Below are 17,331 nucleotides of genomic sequence, written 5' to 3' on the forward strand. Positions count from 1 at the left end.
AAAGCATATATCCCAAATTTGAATTAAGCTGAAGCGGGACTCCTTTGTGCTGTGAAGCCGCGCCTGCCCGAAAAGGGGTGTGGCCTCGACAAAAGGGGTGTGGCTTTGCAGAATGCCGCTTCCGCCTGCCATGCCCCCATTTTCTGTCACTGAGGGGGTATGACCAGCGCTCTGTGAGCTGTTGGCATGCCCCCTCTCCCTCGGTCTCCTGTGAATAGCATGCGTCTATTCAGCACTACGCTGCAAAGCAGAGCAGTGACTACAGGAGCCTCCCAACTGCCCCCTTCCTGGGACACTGTGGCCCTTGGGTGGGACAGCAGGACCGTCCCAAAAAAACGGGACTGTCCCGTGAAAATCGGGACAGTTGGGAGGTATGCAATAGTCTAAATTATACTTTCTTCATTTGTGCTTTCATCTGCTGTGACATTGCAAGGCCATACCTGGCCTGTCAGGCAGACACTGCGTGAGCTTTTAAGGCGGCAGGACGAATTGTGATTGCGGTTCCACAACAGCTGGATAGACACAGGTTGTCTAATTATGTCTCAATAATAAACAATATAATTCTTAACATTAACACTTAAGCAGGGTAAACAGCTAGAGCAGGCCTGTGGCTCTCCAGCTGTTGTGAAACTACATGTACCAGCATCCCCTTCCACAGTTTTAGCATTCCTTATTAGCAAAACTGTGGCAGGGCATGCTGGGGCTTGTACAGCACCGATTTAAACTGCAAAAGAATCTGACCTCAAAATCTGATCTTCATTTACAGAAGTTTGTCAAGAGACAGTGAGCACTCAAAGCTTGCTATGTCAAAGTATTGCATTCCATGAAGTTATTTAATGAAAGCCAAATTAAACATATACCCAAATGTTTTAGGTAGCTTCTAGAGTAGTACTATCCCTCCAAGTAACATTTTTTTATAATGGTGTGTAAAACGTTTCTTGGTGTTTTTGCTGTACTTTAGAACTGACGTGCAAGCTTCATGTTTTCTAGAGTTCATTTAATTTACACTTGACTGATGCAGTGTGTAAAGGCCAGTACTCACTGGCCGATGCGGAGAGATGTGTGCTGAGCGAACCGCTCAGCACACATCTCTCCCGCCGCTCAGCACAGCGCGATGTGTGCTGAGCGTGCGGGGGGAGACGGGGGGCCGCTCATTTCACCCAGCGGGTGAAATGAGCGACCCGCTAGATTGGCCTGCACGGCAGGCCAATCTAGCACCAGTGATAGCGATGCGCGGGGCTGCGCATCGCTATCGCTGTAGGAGGTACACACGGAGCGATCAGGCTTAAAATCTAAGCAATCTAGTCAGATTGCTTAGATTTTAAGCAGCGATCGCTCCGTGAGTACCCCAATTAACAGTAATCTAGTAGTGTTGCCTTTCAGTAGTTGTATCAGGAATAGGGCTGGTGCAAGGCTTCTAGGCGGCCTAGGTAAAGCTTCAACCTGATGCCCCTGCTTCCCCACACACACATGTGGCCCCTCACACACATTTGAATGTTAATAAGTTTATTAACAAAAATACATATGCACCTGCGTGACATGGCATTGCTGGGTCATACATATAAAATTAAAACCTTAAAACCTGGACTTGGGCTTTCAGTTCCACTCACAAAAAAAAGTGGAAAAAATAAAATAAAAAATATGTATTTAAAATATTTAAAAATTAAACATACAATTGCATAATCTACTGTACAGTGTGTGTCATTTAAACCGAAATAACACATAGTATAATTAAATTAAGCTGCCTCTGCTATTTTCATCCTAACTGCTTTTAGATGTCATTTAGGGGGTTTATGATATCTAGGTTTTGTCCTTTTTATCACCTAAATAATTTGTTGGGCTTATTTATCAAACAAAAGGCATACATAAACTAGGAGAGAGTACATTTCATTGATTATTTATTTTATTCACTTTATTAATGTATTATAAATAAATGCCATTTGTTGTTGTTATTATGTTGTTGTTTTTGTTGCTGTTAGTAGTAGTAATAGTAGTAGCAATCCAAGTGATTTGTCTACATGTAGCTCCATTCATTTTCAGTTCCTTTCACAGACAATTCATTTTAGTGTTAGGTGGCTTCAGTGGCCTAATGGTAGCTCCGGCCCTGATCAGGAACATGTAATAGCGTTTCACCAGAAATAACAGAATTTTCTCAAGTGATAATTGTGTTTTGAAATCACAGGTTACATTACTGTATACTTCATGGGTTATTTTCATTTTTTTTTCATGAACAAACTCACATGGGCCACGCAATTCAAGTGTAGCAGCCTATTCATGGCACCTGCACCAATTTTGCGTGACAATTCTACAGTGTGCGACCTGTGAAATTCAGGAAATTATTCTGAACCCCAGAAAGTGGCAAATAACATTGGATGACAGTACATAAGACTGTTAATGGCCATAAGCAAGGTATTTGAGGTTCATAATAGGTGTCAAAATGCTGATTTATACCTTTTGTATTAACAGTGGATAAACAATAGTAAGAAAGTGTTTTACAGAAAATGAAAGCATGTAGATTATTTTGGGGGTACTGCAAAATCTATGCTGTCTGATTTTTACTTTTTTTTTTCCAACAACACCCCAAAATACACATCCCACATCATTCAACCTTTTTGTTTGTAAAGCTTTTTACAGAATATCACTTGACATATAAACTGTTATTTTTTTGGCCATATTATGCTGTTTAAATGCCTCCAACTGTATGATTATTCCTTGGGAGGGATGTACCGGAGGTTTTATAGTCCTGACGTGTGCCTTAAAATAAAAAAAAATTCACTAATTTTCACCTAGTCAAGGGCCTGCAAAATAATTGTGCTGTATATGCTTACAGCAAAGAAAATGCCATTATGGCGACAAATCTATCATTTGATTGTATTATAGCCCAGAACACTTTTTTTTTTAATCACCTTGTGATATTTTAAATTAAGTAAGCCCTTTTTGTGTATTAAATTCAACAGTTTGGTTTTATAACTTTAGAAAGTATCAAAAAGGACTGAGAATTCACACATCACTAGATCAGCCTAAATAAAGTCTAAAAGCAGTATGACCCAGTTGCAAATGTTACCTTTGAATGCAAGTAATGATTAGAAAAGCCCAGAGATCCTGTTTTTCTCCTGGTAGGAAATAATTCCACACTGTCCAATGTTGCACATGGGGCATTAAAATGAGGCAATGTTATGCCGGCCTTCCAGCATTGCCCTTACGTATCTTAGGCACATGATCTACCAGATCCATATGTGATCCTCTGCTGTAAAATCTCATATTACATTTTCTTCTTTTATTGTGATGTATAATGAGACGAAAAGCTGTAAAACATGTGATTTAGAAGATGATTTGTTAAAAATAGATATTGTAATGCTTTGGCAAGAGGTGTATAATTTCAGCAGTTAAAAGCACACTTGGAGCAGACAGACAATCTAGCAATTATAACAGATTGCAATTGTGATTTTTTTATTTTAAACATTCATCACTATGTACTTTACTGATTGGGTGTTCTAAGGCCTAAACATTGTTGAACATAGCATGGGTGGGGTGATCAAATCAGTTATACAGTATGAGTGATGTAACTTAATCCAGCAGCAAGAGATGTACAACTCTTACTATTGCATTAAGCCCAGCAACCATCAGATAGAACATACTAACTGGGATCTCATCTACTGTCCCACTGGTTCTAAAATCTCACTAGTGGCATATTCACCAATATACCCATAACAGCTCTGATTCTGTTATTTAGGTATCCAACTTGCTGTGAGTTGCAACTTTGCTACGAAACACAGCTGACCTCACAATCCCAAACCCCTGCAGTTATGCGGCTAGTCACTAGTAGTGTAACTTTACACTGCTGGGTCTATTCTGATAGTGTAAGTGCAAATGTGTTACCAGAGTTCACACATGCACATGGAGCCACCTGGCACAATTGGATGGATGAGATCAGAAGGAGCAGGGCTCCGAGAACCAGTGAAAATGGAGTAAGTTCCCACAGGGAAATTCCAGAAACTTTCAGTTATGGGTGCAACAGGTCCATTGGTGATATATTGGCCCCCAGCAGTATAATACAAGAGAAAATAAATCCCATTGCCTATGCCTACCCATATGCAAAGCTTTATGATGTCCCAACTAAAGTGGTGAGTATGTCCTTACCTCCAAGAAGAAATTCTATCCTCCCAATGCTCTCTGTGGAATCATTATGGGATCCTGGTGGTCATAATACCGACGCCGGAATCCCGACATGTGGGATCCTGACAAAGAGCGTAGCATGTCCCCTCGCCACACTTCTGGCCCGGTGGCAAGCTTGGCACGCCACGCTAATTTATTCCCCCTTGGGAGTGGCGTGAACCACCCCCCTGAGTGTGGATCGGGCACCTGGTCGGGATTTTGACCGCCGGGATTCCCATGGATGTCGAGATTCTAGCGTCTGTATTATGACTGTCGGGAAACTAACTGCTTCCCCTCTCTGTACCTATTACTGGGGAAGGGACATACAGTAGGAAGTACAAACTTTTAAAGATGGCTGATTACTATTATGTATTAGCAACAATAATTTAAAAAACCCAAAAAACAAGACATGTCAGCAAACAAGTGGTGAATCTAAGATTTGCAGAGGAGCACTATCAACACCTACTGGACTCCACTTGCTTACCCAAAAGATAAAAGTGCTGACTACTGGACTCACCAGGAGCTGCACAGAACTAGCAAACAGACCATACAAAAAGGCACAAATGTATTTTAACTATTTGTACTCCAAAGCTCATAGTCATGTCTACTCTACAGTTATGTCTTATGTTATATTACACAAACAGGTAGTTGCTTTCACTTGAAACCTCATTACTTGTATGGCGCTGCATAAGTGGACTGGTCTGGATTTAAACAAACTATATAGATTTACACTGATGAACATCTAATGGATATAGGCAGAGGATGTCTTAATATTGATGCTTGACCTAGCACTGTAATGATGAAATGCTTTGTAACCAATTATTTACACATTTCCTTCAACAAATGTGTTTTCTTGGTACAGGTACATGGGAGCTGTTGGTTCCTCCTCTACATCATCCCGTGTAATGTGCAATAATGTACCTGGTTTGGTGACCCACCAGAGGCAGCTCTGCCGACGTTATCCTGAAATTATGCACGTTATTGGTGTAGGAGTGAGGGAATGGACATCAGAGTGTCAGCATCAGTTTCGTCATCACCGCTGGAATTGCAACACACATGAAAGAGATCAAAGCTTATTTGGAAAACTGATTTTACGCAGTAAGTTGGTAGAGAAGCCACATATTTGTAGTCTTTGAATTGAAAAGTCACTTTAAACTGTGTTTCAAATTTTTACACCAGGAACTTTCTTCATTCCAGCAACGTAACCTAACTACCAGCTATTTTCAGTGTTTCATTCCTCCAATATTGACCCATGGTAATTCAGAATGCAGGAACGACTATGGCATGTTCATTGTGTTTTTATACTGCAAATTATGACTAATGGTCCTGATCCACATGATAGTCCCCTGAAATTTAGACTGTTCAACTCCGCTTAATTACACAGCTGTCTCTCTTCTGCATGCTTCCTGACTGAAGTACTTACAGCTGCATTACCTACAGTATATCCTAACCTGTCCCTTCCATCATGTATGGAGCGTTCCACCCTCCCCTGGGGCTTCTCAAGTCCCTAGAGGCTGTGATTTTGCAGGAGGAGAAGAAGATGAGCAGAAGGACCAAGAAGCCATAATTATTAAGAAAGCAGTTTCTGATCAGTCCTACTCCTCCACCATTCTCCTCCACAGCCACTTAAAAGGGATGAGCTGTAATGTTGTAGAACAACCACTATTTCACAATAATTTATCAAAAGCTGATCTTGCTCATTTGAATAATTTTTTTCTTTAAATCATAGAGTAAAAAAAAAAAATAATACAGGTTGGGTATCCCATATCCAAATATTCCGAAATACGGAATATTCCGAAATACGGACTTTTTTGACTGAGATTGAGATAGTGAAACCTTTGTTTTTTGATGGCTCAGTGTACACAAACATTGTTTAATACACAAAGTTATTAAAAATATTATATTAAATGACCTTCAGGCTGTGTGTATAAGGTGTATATGAAACCTAAATGAATTGTGTGAATGTAGACACACTTTGTTTAATGCACAAAGTTACAAAAAATATTGGCTAAAATTACCTTCAGGTTGTGTGTATAAGGTGTATATGTAACATAAATGTATTCTGTGCTTAGATTTAGGTCCCATCACCATTATATCTCATTATGGTATGCAATTATTCCAAAATACGGAAAAATCCCATATCCAAAATACCTCTGGTCCCAAGCATTTTGGATAAGGGATACTCAACCTGTAATGTATATCTGGTCATATTTTAGAAGTACAATATAAAATAATTGCTGTATCCCTGGAATGGGATAGTATCGGGAGGCTGGTGCTTGGGATGCCGGTGATCAGAATACAGACAGCGGCATCCTGACACGCAGAATCCAGACACCTGCTAGGTAAATATTGTTTGTTATATAAGTGATGTTCCATATTAATTACTATATGAGTGGTGTTGGTGTCTTTTTAATATTTGTAAGTGTTTTTGTTTCCCCAATCTACCCCATTTTTACCTCACATATTTCACCCCTCCTTCTGTGGTTAGTTTGTATATGTTTAAATCCAATTAGCTATTAAGCACAAGTGAATCTAGGGATGTTAGGTTTAGGCATCACTGGGGAGGATTATGGTTAGGCTGCGAGGAAGGGGTTTACGTTTAGGCACCACCAGGGAGAGATAGGGTTAGGCTACGTGGGGGGAGGTTAGGGTTAGGCTGCTGTAAGGGAGGTTTAGGGGGGAAGGGTAGCATGCTCACCAGTAATCTTTTTAGCTTTTGCTATACTCCTCCTAGCAAAAATGCTCTGCACCTTTGGCAGAGATTGACCAATCTTACGTTAGATTTTGATGAGACAGATTTTGTGCAATGTATTTACACATAAAGGGCTGCTTGCCTATTTTCTTATTTATTATTTGTTCCCTCTTTTATGTTGTGTTTTTTTATGCCCTGGAGTTTATGATGCCATTTTATTTGACATATTTGCCTGCCAGATACATATCTTGTAACCTGGTACAGATTTACAATCTTTAGTAAAGAGAATAAAATAAAGCTTGAGTGAGTTTAATTGAAACAAATGATGCCCGTGGTGCTTACTATTAATGTTGCATAATATTTTCTGTTGGCTCTTGTAATTAAATAATAAGCACTTAAGTCATTTGCACTTTTTTTTTTCTAGTTATAAATATATTTAGGGTTTGTTTTAGTTTTTTAGTTATACTGCTGGGAATGGTCACAAGACAACCATTTTCGTTTTGTTAGGGAGTAAATATGCCTGATTGTTTGTTCATTGAAATGGATTTTTGAGAACCCACTAGTCACATAACACATCATTTGTGCAGGTATATTTGCACTTTGCTCTCATATTTCAAATATTCGATATGCGCTATAATTTTGAGTAATACACCAAATTGGATACTTGGACAGTTTCTTGTACAGACTGTTTTCAAGATTGTGCATGCAAAAACATATCCTTTCACTGGTCTTTACCCCACCCAAGTATTTCTGGAGTGACTTTGCATTTTCCTTGGCTGATACAAACTTGAGAAGTTGACGTGCTTAAATTTGAAATGGGTTACAGTATCCCATGTTTTATTTTATATTTAATCCACCAAGGATTTTTTGTTTCTAATTTATTGATCGCAAAGTTTGTAAAAAAAAATATATATATATATCTGGAGCTGTTCCTTTTATACATGGCTCTCATCAGGTTTGGCTCAATGGGACATGTGAACGAGGATTTTATTGAAGATTTACCACAACTAGACAACTACAAGTATAGTTTTCTTATTCCACTATTTAATATTATATCTCGAGTAAAACTGTCCAGTGTGACGAGGGGTTACATACAGTGAAGCAAAAGTTTTTACCGCCTTCATGAATTCTTCTGTTTTTGCATGTCACATTTAATTGTTTCAGATATTCAAACAAAATAGCTTATTAAACAAAGACAACCTGAGTAAACACAAATGTACAGTTTTTAAATGATCATTTCCTTTATTAAAGTAGAAAACTTATCCAACACCAAATGGCCCTATCAAACATTCATGGAACTAAAATCTCAGTTTCAGCTTTCATTTCCACATTTGGAGCAAAACATTATCTAAAAATACATGGTAGATATGATGTATACTGTATACCCATATCTTACACAAGATATTCCAAAAAACAATAATTCATGCACCCATTATTTCCAACATTGATTATTACAGAAGTCTCCTCACTGGTTTTCCCCAAAGCAGACCGTACAATCTATTTTTAATGCAGCAACGAGGCTGATCTTCTTCATAAAGCAATCATCGTCTGCTGCTCCTGTGTCAGTCCCTCCATTGGTTCAGAGCCGGATTAAGGGGGGGCCCTGGGGGTAAGTACCCCGGGCCCCCCTTTCTAAAAGGGCCCCTGCCACCCACCACAGATCAGATCACTGATCTGATCTGCAGCGCTGTGTCTCCCTACAGTTTACATTGGCAACCTAAGCAGCGGCGCCGCATAGCAGTAAGGACAGCTGACCGACGGCCCAGCTGTCCAATGATGTGTGAAGTAGCAGCCTGCGTGCCCAGCCGGGCGCACAGGCTACAGGGAAGAAGTGTGGAGCCAGCAGAGGGTGAGTGATGCCTAGGGAGCAGTGGCAAACATGGCAGGGCCGCAGCCGCGCTGCACTTGCGCATATAAAGTGGCCGGGAGCGGGAGGCATGCAGACTGTACTGACACCCACTGCAGTGAGTCTGGCTTCAGGCGATAATGCAGAGCTTTTGGGGCAGCGCAGTTGAGTCAGGGCTACAGTTCCCTGGTCTACACTGCTGATCTGCTGTCCGGGATTATTGGAGGCGGAGCCAGACCCTTTTAGCCACTGTTTGGCTTTAATCGTGGCTGGCCCCTCCCCTGGGACCAGCCATCAATGAGCTGAGCTCCTTTCAGGCTGGGCCCCTCTTCTCCTGTCTACCAATCTCCGAAGGATTTGAAGTCTATTGCTTCCCCCCGCCCCCTGCTACAGTATATGGTACAGATCAGGGGAATCACGATTTTTAAATATGTTTAATCTTCCCAATCCCCTCATGTGACTATTGGGGAATTGCCCCAATACATCGCTGGTGTATGGAGGGGCTTCAGTCAGAAAGGGCTGGTAGGTAATGTATTTGTTTATAGCTCTTTGTCATAACAATTTTTTTAATATTTAATTAGCTATTTAAACCACACATTACGCAAACCACACCACCAATATTATTGTAACACCTATTTTTACATTGCTAGCCGGGCCACTTCCTTGTGACTGCCCCCCAGGCTGAAAGTTCTCAGCCAGCCCTTGCTGGGGAGACAGAGATGAATGAGCGTGTCACCAGCAGCAGGGCAAAAAGTAAGCTGGCTGTATTGTTTTTTTTAATCTATATCATTCCATTCCTATCTATAATGTTAACTTTTGGCTCTGGGTTGTGTGTGTGTGTGTGTGTGTGTGTGTGTGTGTGTGTGTGTGTGTGTGTGTGTGTGTGTGTGTGTGTGTGTGTGTGTGTGTGTAATTCATCTGCCTAACTTTTTATTAGGGGCCCTACTGTTTGAAGTGTCCTGGGCCCCCACAACCTTAATCCAGCTCTGCATTGGTTGCCTGTATTCGACCAAATTTCATATAGTACTTCTAATTACACATAACCAAACCACACAAAATACATATCTTCACTTATCTCACAATGGGGGTCATTCCGAGTTGATCGCTAGCTGCCGTTGTTCGCAGCGTAGCGATCAGGCTAAAAATCGGCATTTCTGCGCATGTGTTCGGGCCGCACTGCGCACGCGCAAAGTACTTTCACAAAAAACGATGCAGATTTACACAAGGTCTAGCAATGCTTTTCAGTCACACTGCTGATCGGTGAGTGATTGACAGGAAGTGGGTGTTTCTGGGTGGTAACTGACCATTTTCCGAGAGTGTGCTGAAAAACGCAGGCGTGTCAGGTAAAAATGCAGGCGTGCCTGGGGAAACGGGGGAGTGGCTAGCCGAACGCAGGGCGTGTTTGTGACGTCAAAGCAGGAACTAAACAGACTGAAGTGATCGCAAGGAAGGAGTAGGTCTGCAGCCACTCTGAAACTGCTTGAAAAAATGTCAGCACTGTTCTGCTAACCTTTCGTTCGCACTTCTGCTAAGCTTATTGCACTTCTGCTAAGCCATAGGGTGGCGGCTTAGCATTTGCACTGCTGCTAAAAGCAGCTAGCGAGCGATCAACTCGGAATGATGGCCAATATCTCCCAGATCAATTCCTCTGTGCATCTGTCATCCAATTGCATAACCTGGACAGGACTTTGTGGAGCAACAAGGCTTCCTTCTAGTCTCCAAACTTTCAAGCATTCCATAAAAACTCATCTGTTCATGCAAGCTTATGAAATTCCAGAATGACCAATGTAATGTTCTACCCAATCACATCCCCTCTATACATTCCACACAACTTTACATATTTTCCCTTTGTTCACTCACACATCCTCCTGACCTCTGGCCAACATTTCTGTGTGACTGGATCATACAGCCCTCCAAGAACCCCTGCAATCTAGCTGGACCAATATGCAATATGTAGCACTTACCCTTCTGTATCAATGCTTATTTCCCTATAGTTTGCAAGCGTGCGAGCAGCGCCCTTTTACCTCCTTGTCTGCTCCTCGTTTTATGATGGATGCAATGTCGATGTTGTACTATATGCTATGGAGCGATTGTTTTTTTACTACTGTGCATTCATCTAAAGTGCTCTGTGCATGTGCCGCGATAGTCTTGTGGTGGCGGACGCAGTGTTTGTGACTGACAGTCGGGGAGTGTTTATGGAAGCTAAGGGGGGAGTTTCAACTCTAACTCGGGCATGTTGCAACTCTTTTGGTGACGTGTCACAGCTTGCGACTGCAGACCCATACACTATTGCAATGGCTCCAGCCATGCTGCACAACCAAAGAGTAACTCAGAAAGATGATTATGGACCGATGTGTGTCCAATGTCTTTGTACACAAGTGGCAGATGTGAGCATGGCCGGCAACAGAAATCTCGGGGCCCCATACAGTAATATCTCTGGGGCCCCTTCATATATATTATCTCTATTAAAATGCAACATAATTGAATGCACTGTGTAATAATCTGTTAATAAATAAATATATATTTATTTATACAAATATATATAGCACTCCTTCCTCCCTCAGACACACCACAGTCTGCTTCTCCTCAATGACTCCATGCTGCATTCCCAGCTCCCCCACCCCAAAACCCTGTATCCCCTCACCAATTCACTCTTACCCCACAGAGAGAATCATCTGTGCTGCACTCCCCAGTATCCAGACCTGAACACCGCAACACAGGAACCATGCAGGCCCTCACACTCCACCAGAAGAGGCCGGCACAGGGCACAGGAATCCTGGCCAGTGGAGCTGCTGCCATGTCCCGGAACTGCCTGCAACAGAGCTGGACCCGGAAGAGCGGGCACACACTCACGCAGCACAGTCACTGTTTGTGAGAGGTTCCTGTCACTCTAAGGCTGCAGCCACACCACCTACAACTCGCTGCCCTATTTGGACAAGACGGCTCACATCCCTGCCGGGCACTAAGCGGCATATCCTTGGGGCCCCTCTAATCCTTGGGGCCCGGTACAGATGTCCCCTTTGACCCTCCTGTCGTCGGCCCTGGATGTGAGTCACCTACAGAAGGTGTCTAAATGCAAGTTCTGGCTGCTGCGTCATTTGCATATTTTCACACAGCCGCTATACACTAAATCGTGGCTGCGACAGCATTTGCGTACATCTGTGTTACTGGCCCTAAAACAGGACAGACCAATCATAAATACACAATACAGACTGAATAAAAAGAAGGCAAACAATAAAGTAGTAAAATAAAAACAAAAGAGGAAACACAATAAGCTGGGACAAATGGAGGATTTCTGGAGGGGGATTCCCAAATGTTTTATTTTAGAGCGATTGTCTCCAGCCCATGAAGGATGCATAATACAGATGTGTCCACATACACCTTTCCTTTATCCTGCCATAGACTGAGATTTAGCCATGCTTTATGATTTTTCTTAATTTGATTCTTCAAGATGCTACTTTATACATATTCTATTTTCTCTGATGTCCTAGTGGATGCTGGGAACTCCGAAAGGACCATGGGGAATAGCGGCTCCGCAGGAGACTGGGCACAACTAAAGAAAGCTTTTAGGTCACCTGGTGTGCACTGGCTCCTCCCACTATGACCCTCCTCCAAGCCTCAGTTAGATTTTGTGCCCGGCCGAGGTTGGATGCACACTAGGGGCTCTCCTGAGCTTCTAAAAAGAAAGTATATAATTAGGTTTTTTATTTTACAGTGAGATCTGCTGGCAACAGGCTCACTGCAGCGAGTGACTAAGGGGAGAAGAAGCGAACCTACCTGCTTGCAGCTAGCTTGGGCTTCTTAGGCTACTGGACACCATTAGCTCCAGAGGGATCGACCGCATGGAACTGGCCTTGGTGTTCGGTCCCGGAGCCGCGCCGCCGTCCCCCTTACAGAGCCAGAAGCAAGAAGAGGTCCGGCAAATCGGCGGCAGAAGACATCAGTCTTCACCAAGGTAGCGCACAGCACTGCAGCTGTGCGCCATTGCTCCTCATACACACTTCACACTCCGGTCACTGAGGGTGCAGGGCGCTAGGGGGGGGCGCCCTGAGCAGCAATAAAAACACCTTGGCTGGCAAAAATACCACAATATATAGCCCCAGAGGCTATATATGTGATAATTACCCCTGCCAGAATCCATAAAAAAGCGGGAGAAAAGTCCGCGAAAAAGGGGCGGAGCTATCTCCTTCAGCACACTGGCGCCATTTCTCCCTCACAGCTCCGCTGGAAGGAAGCTCCCTGGCTCTCCCCTGCAGTCTACACTACAGAAAAGGGTAAAAAAGAGAGGGGGGGCACTAAATTTAGGCGCAGTATATATAACAGCAGCTATAGGGGACATAATTCAGTTAGTCCCTGCATTATATAGCGCTCTGGTGTGTGCTGGCATACTCTCTCTCTGTCTCCCCAAAGGGCTTTTGTGGGTCCTGTCCTCTGTTAGAGCATTCCCTGTGTGTGTGCGGTGTGTCGGTACGGCTGTGTCGACATGTTTGATGAGGATAATGATGTGGAGGCGGAGCAGATGCCTATAGAAGGGATGTCACCCCCTGCGGGGCAGACACCTGAGTGGATGGACTTATGGAAGGAATTGCGTGCACGTGTCGACTCCTTACACAAAAAATTTGACGACATGCCAAATGCGAGACAGCCGGCTTCTCAGCTCGTGCCTGTCCAGGCGTCTCAAAGGCCATCGGGGGCTCTAAAACGCCCGCTACCTCAGATGGCAGACGCGGATGTCGACACGGATACTGACACCAGTGTCGACGACGATGAGTCTAGTCTAATGTCCACTAAGGCCATTCGTTGCATGATTGAAGCAATGAAAGAGGTGTTACAAATTTCTGATATAAACCCAGGTACCACTAAAAAGGGTATTATGTTTGGGGAGAAAAAACTACCCGTAGTTTTTCCCCCATCAGAAGAATTAAATGAAGTGTGTGAAGAAGCGTGGGCTTTCCCTGATAAAAGATTGGTAATCTCTAAGAAGTTACTAATGGCGTTCCCTTTCCCGCCAGAGGATAGGTCACGTTGGGAGACACCCCCTAGGGTGGATAAAGCGCTCACACGTTTGTCTAAAAAGGTGGCACTACCGTCTCCGGATACGGCCGCCCTCAAGGAACCTGCTGATAGAAAGCAGGAGGCGATCCTGAAGTCTGTATATACACACTCAGGCATTATACTTAGACCACCTATTGCGTCAGCATGGATGTGCAGTGCTGCCGCTACGTGGTCAGATTCCCTGTCAGAAAATATTGACACCCTAGACAGGGACACTATTCTGCTAACCATAGAGCATATAAAAGACTCAGTCTTATACATGAGAGATGCACAGAGGGAGATCTGCCGGCTGGCATCTAAAATAAGTGCATTGTCCATTTCTGCTAGGAGAGGCTTATGGACTCGCCAGTGGACAGGGGATGCAGATTCAAAAAGGCACATGGAAGTTTTGCCTTATAAGGGTGAGGAGTTATTTGGGGATGGTCTCTCGGACCTAGTTTCCACAGCAACTGCTGGGAAGTCAGCATTTTTACCCCATGTTCCCTCACAGCCTAAAAAGGCGCCGTTTTATCAGGTACAGTCCTTTCGGACTCAGAAAAACAGGCGTGGAAAAGGCGGGTCCTTTCTGTCCAGAGGTAGGGGAAAAAGGCTGCAACAATCAGCAGGTTCCCAGGAGCAAAAGTCCTCCCCCGCTTCTTCCAAGTCCGCCGCATGACGGTGGGGCTCCACAGGCGGAGCCAGGTACGGTGGGGGGCCGCCTCAAAAATTTCAGCGATCAGTGGGCTCGCTCACAGGTGGATCCCTGGATCCTGCAAATAGTATCTCAAGGGTACAAACTGGAATTCGAGGCGTCTCCACCCCACCGGTTCCTAAAATCTGCCTTGCCGATTACTCCTTCAGACAGGGAGGCTGTGCTAGCGGCAATTCACAAGCTGTATTCCCAGCAGGTGATAATCAAGGTGCCCCTACTTCAACAAGGACGGGGTTACTATTCCACACTGTTTGTGGTACCGAAACCGGACGGTTCGGTGAGACCCATTTTAAATTTGAAATCCTTGAACACATACATAAAAAAATTCAAGTTCAAGATGGAATCGCTCAGGGCGGTTATTGCAAGCCTGGACGAGGGGGATTACATGGTATCCCTGGACATCAAGGATGCTTACCTGCATGTCCCCATTTACTATCCTCACCAGGAGTACCTCAGATTTGTGGTACAGGATTGCCATTACCAATTCCAGACGCTGCCGTTTGGACTCTCCACGGCACCGAGGGTGTTTACCAAGGTAATGGCGGAAATGATGATACTCCTTCGAAGAAAGGGAGTTTTAATTATCCCGTACTTGAACGATCTCCTAATAAAGGCGAGGTCCAAGGAGCAGTTGTTGGTGGGAGTAGCACTATCTCAGGAGGTGCTACACCAGCCCGGTTGGATTCTGAAACCAGGGTGTCTCTGCTGTGGTGGCTGCAGAGTGCTCATCTTCTAGAGGGCCGCAGATTCAGCATACAGGACTGGGTCCTGGTGACCACGGATGCCAGCCTTCGAGGCTGGGGGGCAGTCACACAGGGAAAAAACTTCCAAGGACTATGGTCGAGTCAGGAGACTTCCCTACACATAAATATTCGGGAAATAAGGGCCATTTACAATGCCCTAAGTCAGGCAAAATCCCTGCTTCTACACCAGCCGGTACTGATCCAGTCAGACAACATCACGGCAGTCGCCCATGTAAATCGACAGGGCGGCACAAGAAGCAGGATGGCAATGGCAGAAGCCACAAGGATTCTCCGATAGGCGGAAAATCACATACTAGCACTGTCAGCAGTGTTCATTCCAGGAGTGGACAACTGGGAAGCAGACTTTCTCAGCAGGCACGACCTCCACCCGGGAGAGTGGGGACTTCATCCAGAAGTCTTCACGCTGATTGTAAATCGATGGGAACGGCCACAGGTGGACATGATGGCGTCCCGCCTAAACAAAAAACTAGAGAGATATTGCGCCAGGTCAAGGGACCCTCAGGCGATAGCTGTGGACGCTCTAGTGACACCGTGGGTGTACCAGTCAGTTTATGTGTTCCCTCCTCTGCCTCTCATACCAAGGGTACTGAGAATAATAAGAAAACGAGGAGTAAGAACAATACTCGTGGTTCCGGATTGGCCAAGACGAGCGTGGTACCCGGAACTTCAAGAGATGATCACAGAGGACCCATGGCCTCTGCCGCTCAGACAGGACCTGCTGCAGCAGGGGCCCTGTCTGTTCCAAGACTTACCGCGGCTGCGTTTGACGGCATGGCGGTTGAACGCCGGATCCTGAAGGAAAAGGGCATTCCGGAGGAAGTCATTCCTACGCTGATTAAAGCCAGGAAAGATGTAACTGCAAAGCATTATCACCGCATATGGCGGAAATATGTTGCTTGGTGTGAGGCCAAAAAGGCCCCAACAGAGGAATTTCAACTAGGTCGATTTCTGCATTTCCTACAAGCAGGAGTGACTATGGGCCTGAAATTAGGCTCCATTAAGGTACAGATCTCGGCTCTGTCGATTTTCTTCCAGAAAGAACTAGCTTCACTACCTGAAGTTCAGACGTTTGTGAAAGGAGTGCTGCATATTCAGCCCCCGTTTGTGCCTCCAGTGGCACCTTGGGATCTCAACGTGGTGTTGAGTTTCTTAAAATCACATTGGTTTGAGCCACTTAAAACCGTGGATCTAAAATATCTCACGTGGAAAGTGGTCATGTTATTGGCCTTGGCTTCAGCCAGGCGTGTGTCAGAATTGGCAGCTTTGTCATGTAAAAGCCCTTATCTGATTTTCCATATGGATAGGGCGGAATTGAGGACTCGTCCCCAGTTTCTCCCTAAGGTGGTATCAGCTTTTCACTTGAGCCAGCCTATTGTGGTGCCTGCGGCTACTAGGGACTTGGAGGATTCCAAGTTACTGGACGTAGTCAGGGCCTTGAAAATTTATGTTTCCAGGACGGCTAGAGTCAGGAAAACTGACTCGCTATTTATCCTGTATTCACCCAACAAACTGGGTGCTCCTGCTTCTAAGCAGACTATTGCTCGCTGGATTTGTAGCACAATTCAGCTGGCGCATTCTGCGGCTGGACTGCCGCATCCTAAATCAGTAAAAGCCCATTCCACAAGGAAGGTGGGCTCATCTTGGGCGGCTGCCCGAGGGGTCTCGGCTTTACAACTTTGCCGAGCTGCTACTTGGTCAGGGGCAAACACGTTTGCAAAATTCTACAAATTTGATACCCTGGCTGAGGAGGACCTTGAGTTCTCTCATTCGGTGCTGCAGAGTCATCCGCACTCTCCCGCCCGTTTGGGAGCTTTGGTATAATCCCCATGGTCCTTTCGGAGTTCCCAGCATCCACTAGGACGTCAGAGAAAATAAGATTTTACTCACCGGTAAATCTATTTCTCGTAGTCCGTAGTGGATGCTGGGCGCCCATCCCAAGTGCGGATTGTCTGCAATACTTGTACATAGTTATTGTTAACTAAAGGGTTATTGTTGAGCCATCTGTTGAGAGGCTCAGTTGTTTTCATACTGTTAAACTGGGTATAGTATCACGAGTTATACGGTGTGATTGGTGTGGCTGGTATGAGTCTTACCCGGGATTCAAAATCCTTCCTTATTATGTCAGCTT

The 17,331-nt window shown here is 44.4% G+C and overlaps 1 protein-coding gene across 1 annotated transcript in view; it reads left to right on the forward strand.

The window, feature by feature from the left end:
• WNT2 (Wnt family member 2) overlaps window positions 1-17,331 on the forward strand; it is a 142,407-nt gene that overhangs the window by 18,234 nt on the left and 106,842 nt on the right. Inside the window, exon 2 of the mRNA XM_063927223.1 lies at window positions 5,018-5,253. Coding sequence (XP_063783293.1) covers window positions 5,018-5,253 — 236 coding nt within the window. The remainder of the gene's footprint in view (window positions 1-5,017; window positions 5,254-17,331) is intronic.

Source organism: Pseudophryne corroboree, chromosome 6 (assembly GCF_028390025.1).
Source record: "Pseudophryne corroboree isolate aPseCor3 chromosome 6, aPseCor3.hap2, whole genome shotgun sequence".
NCBI lineage: Eukaryota > Metazoa > Chordata > Amphibia > Anura > Myobatrachidae > Pseudophryne > Pseudophryne corroboree.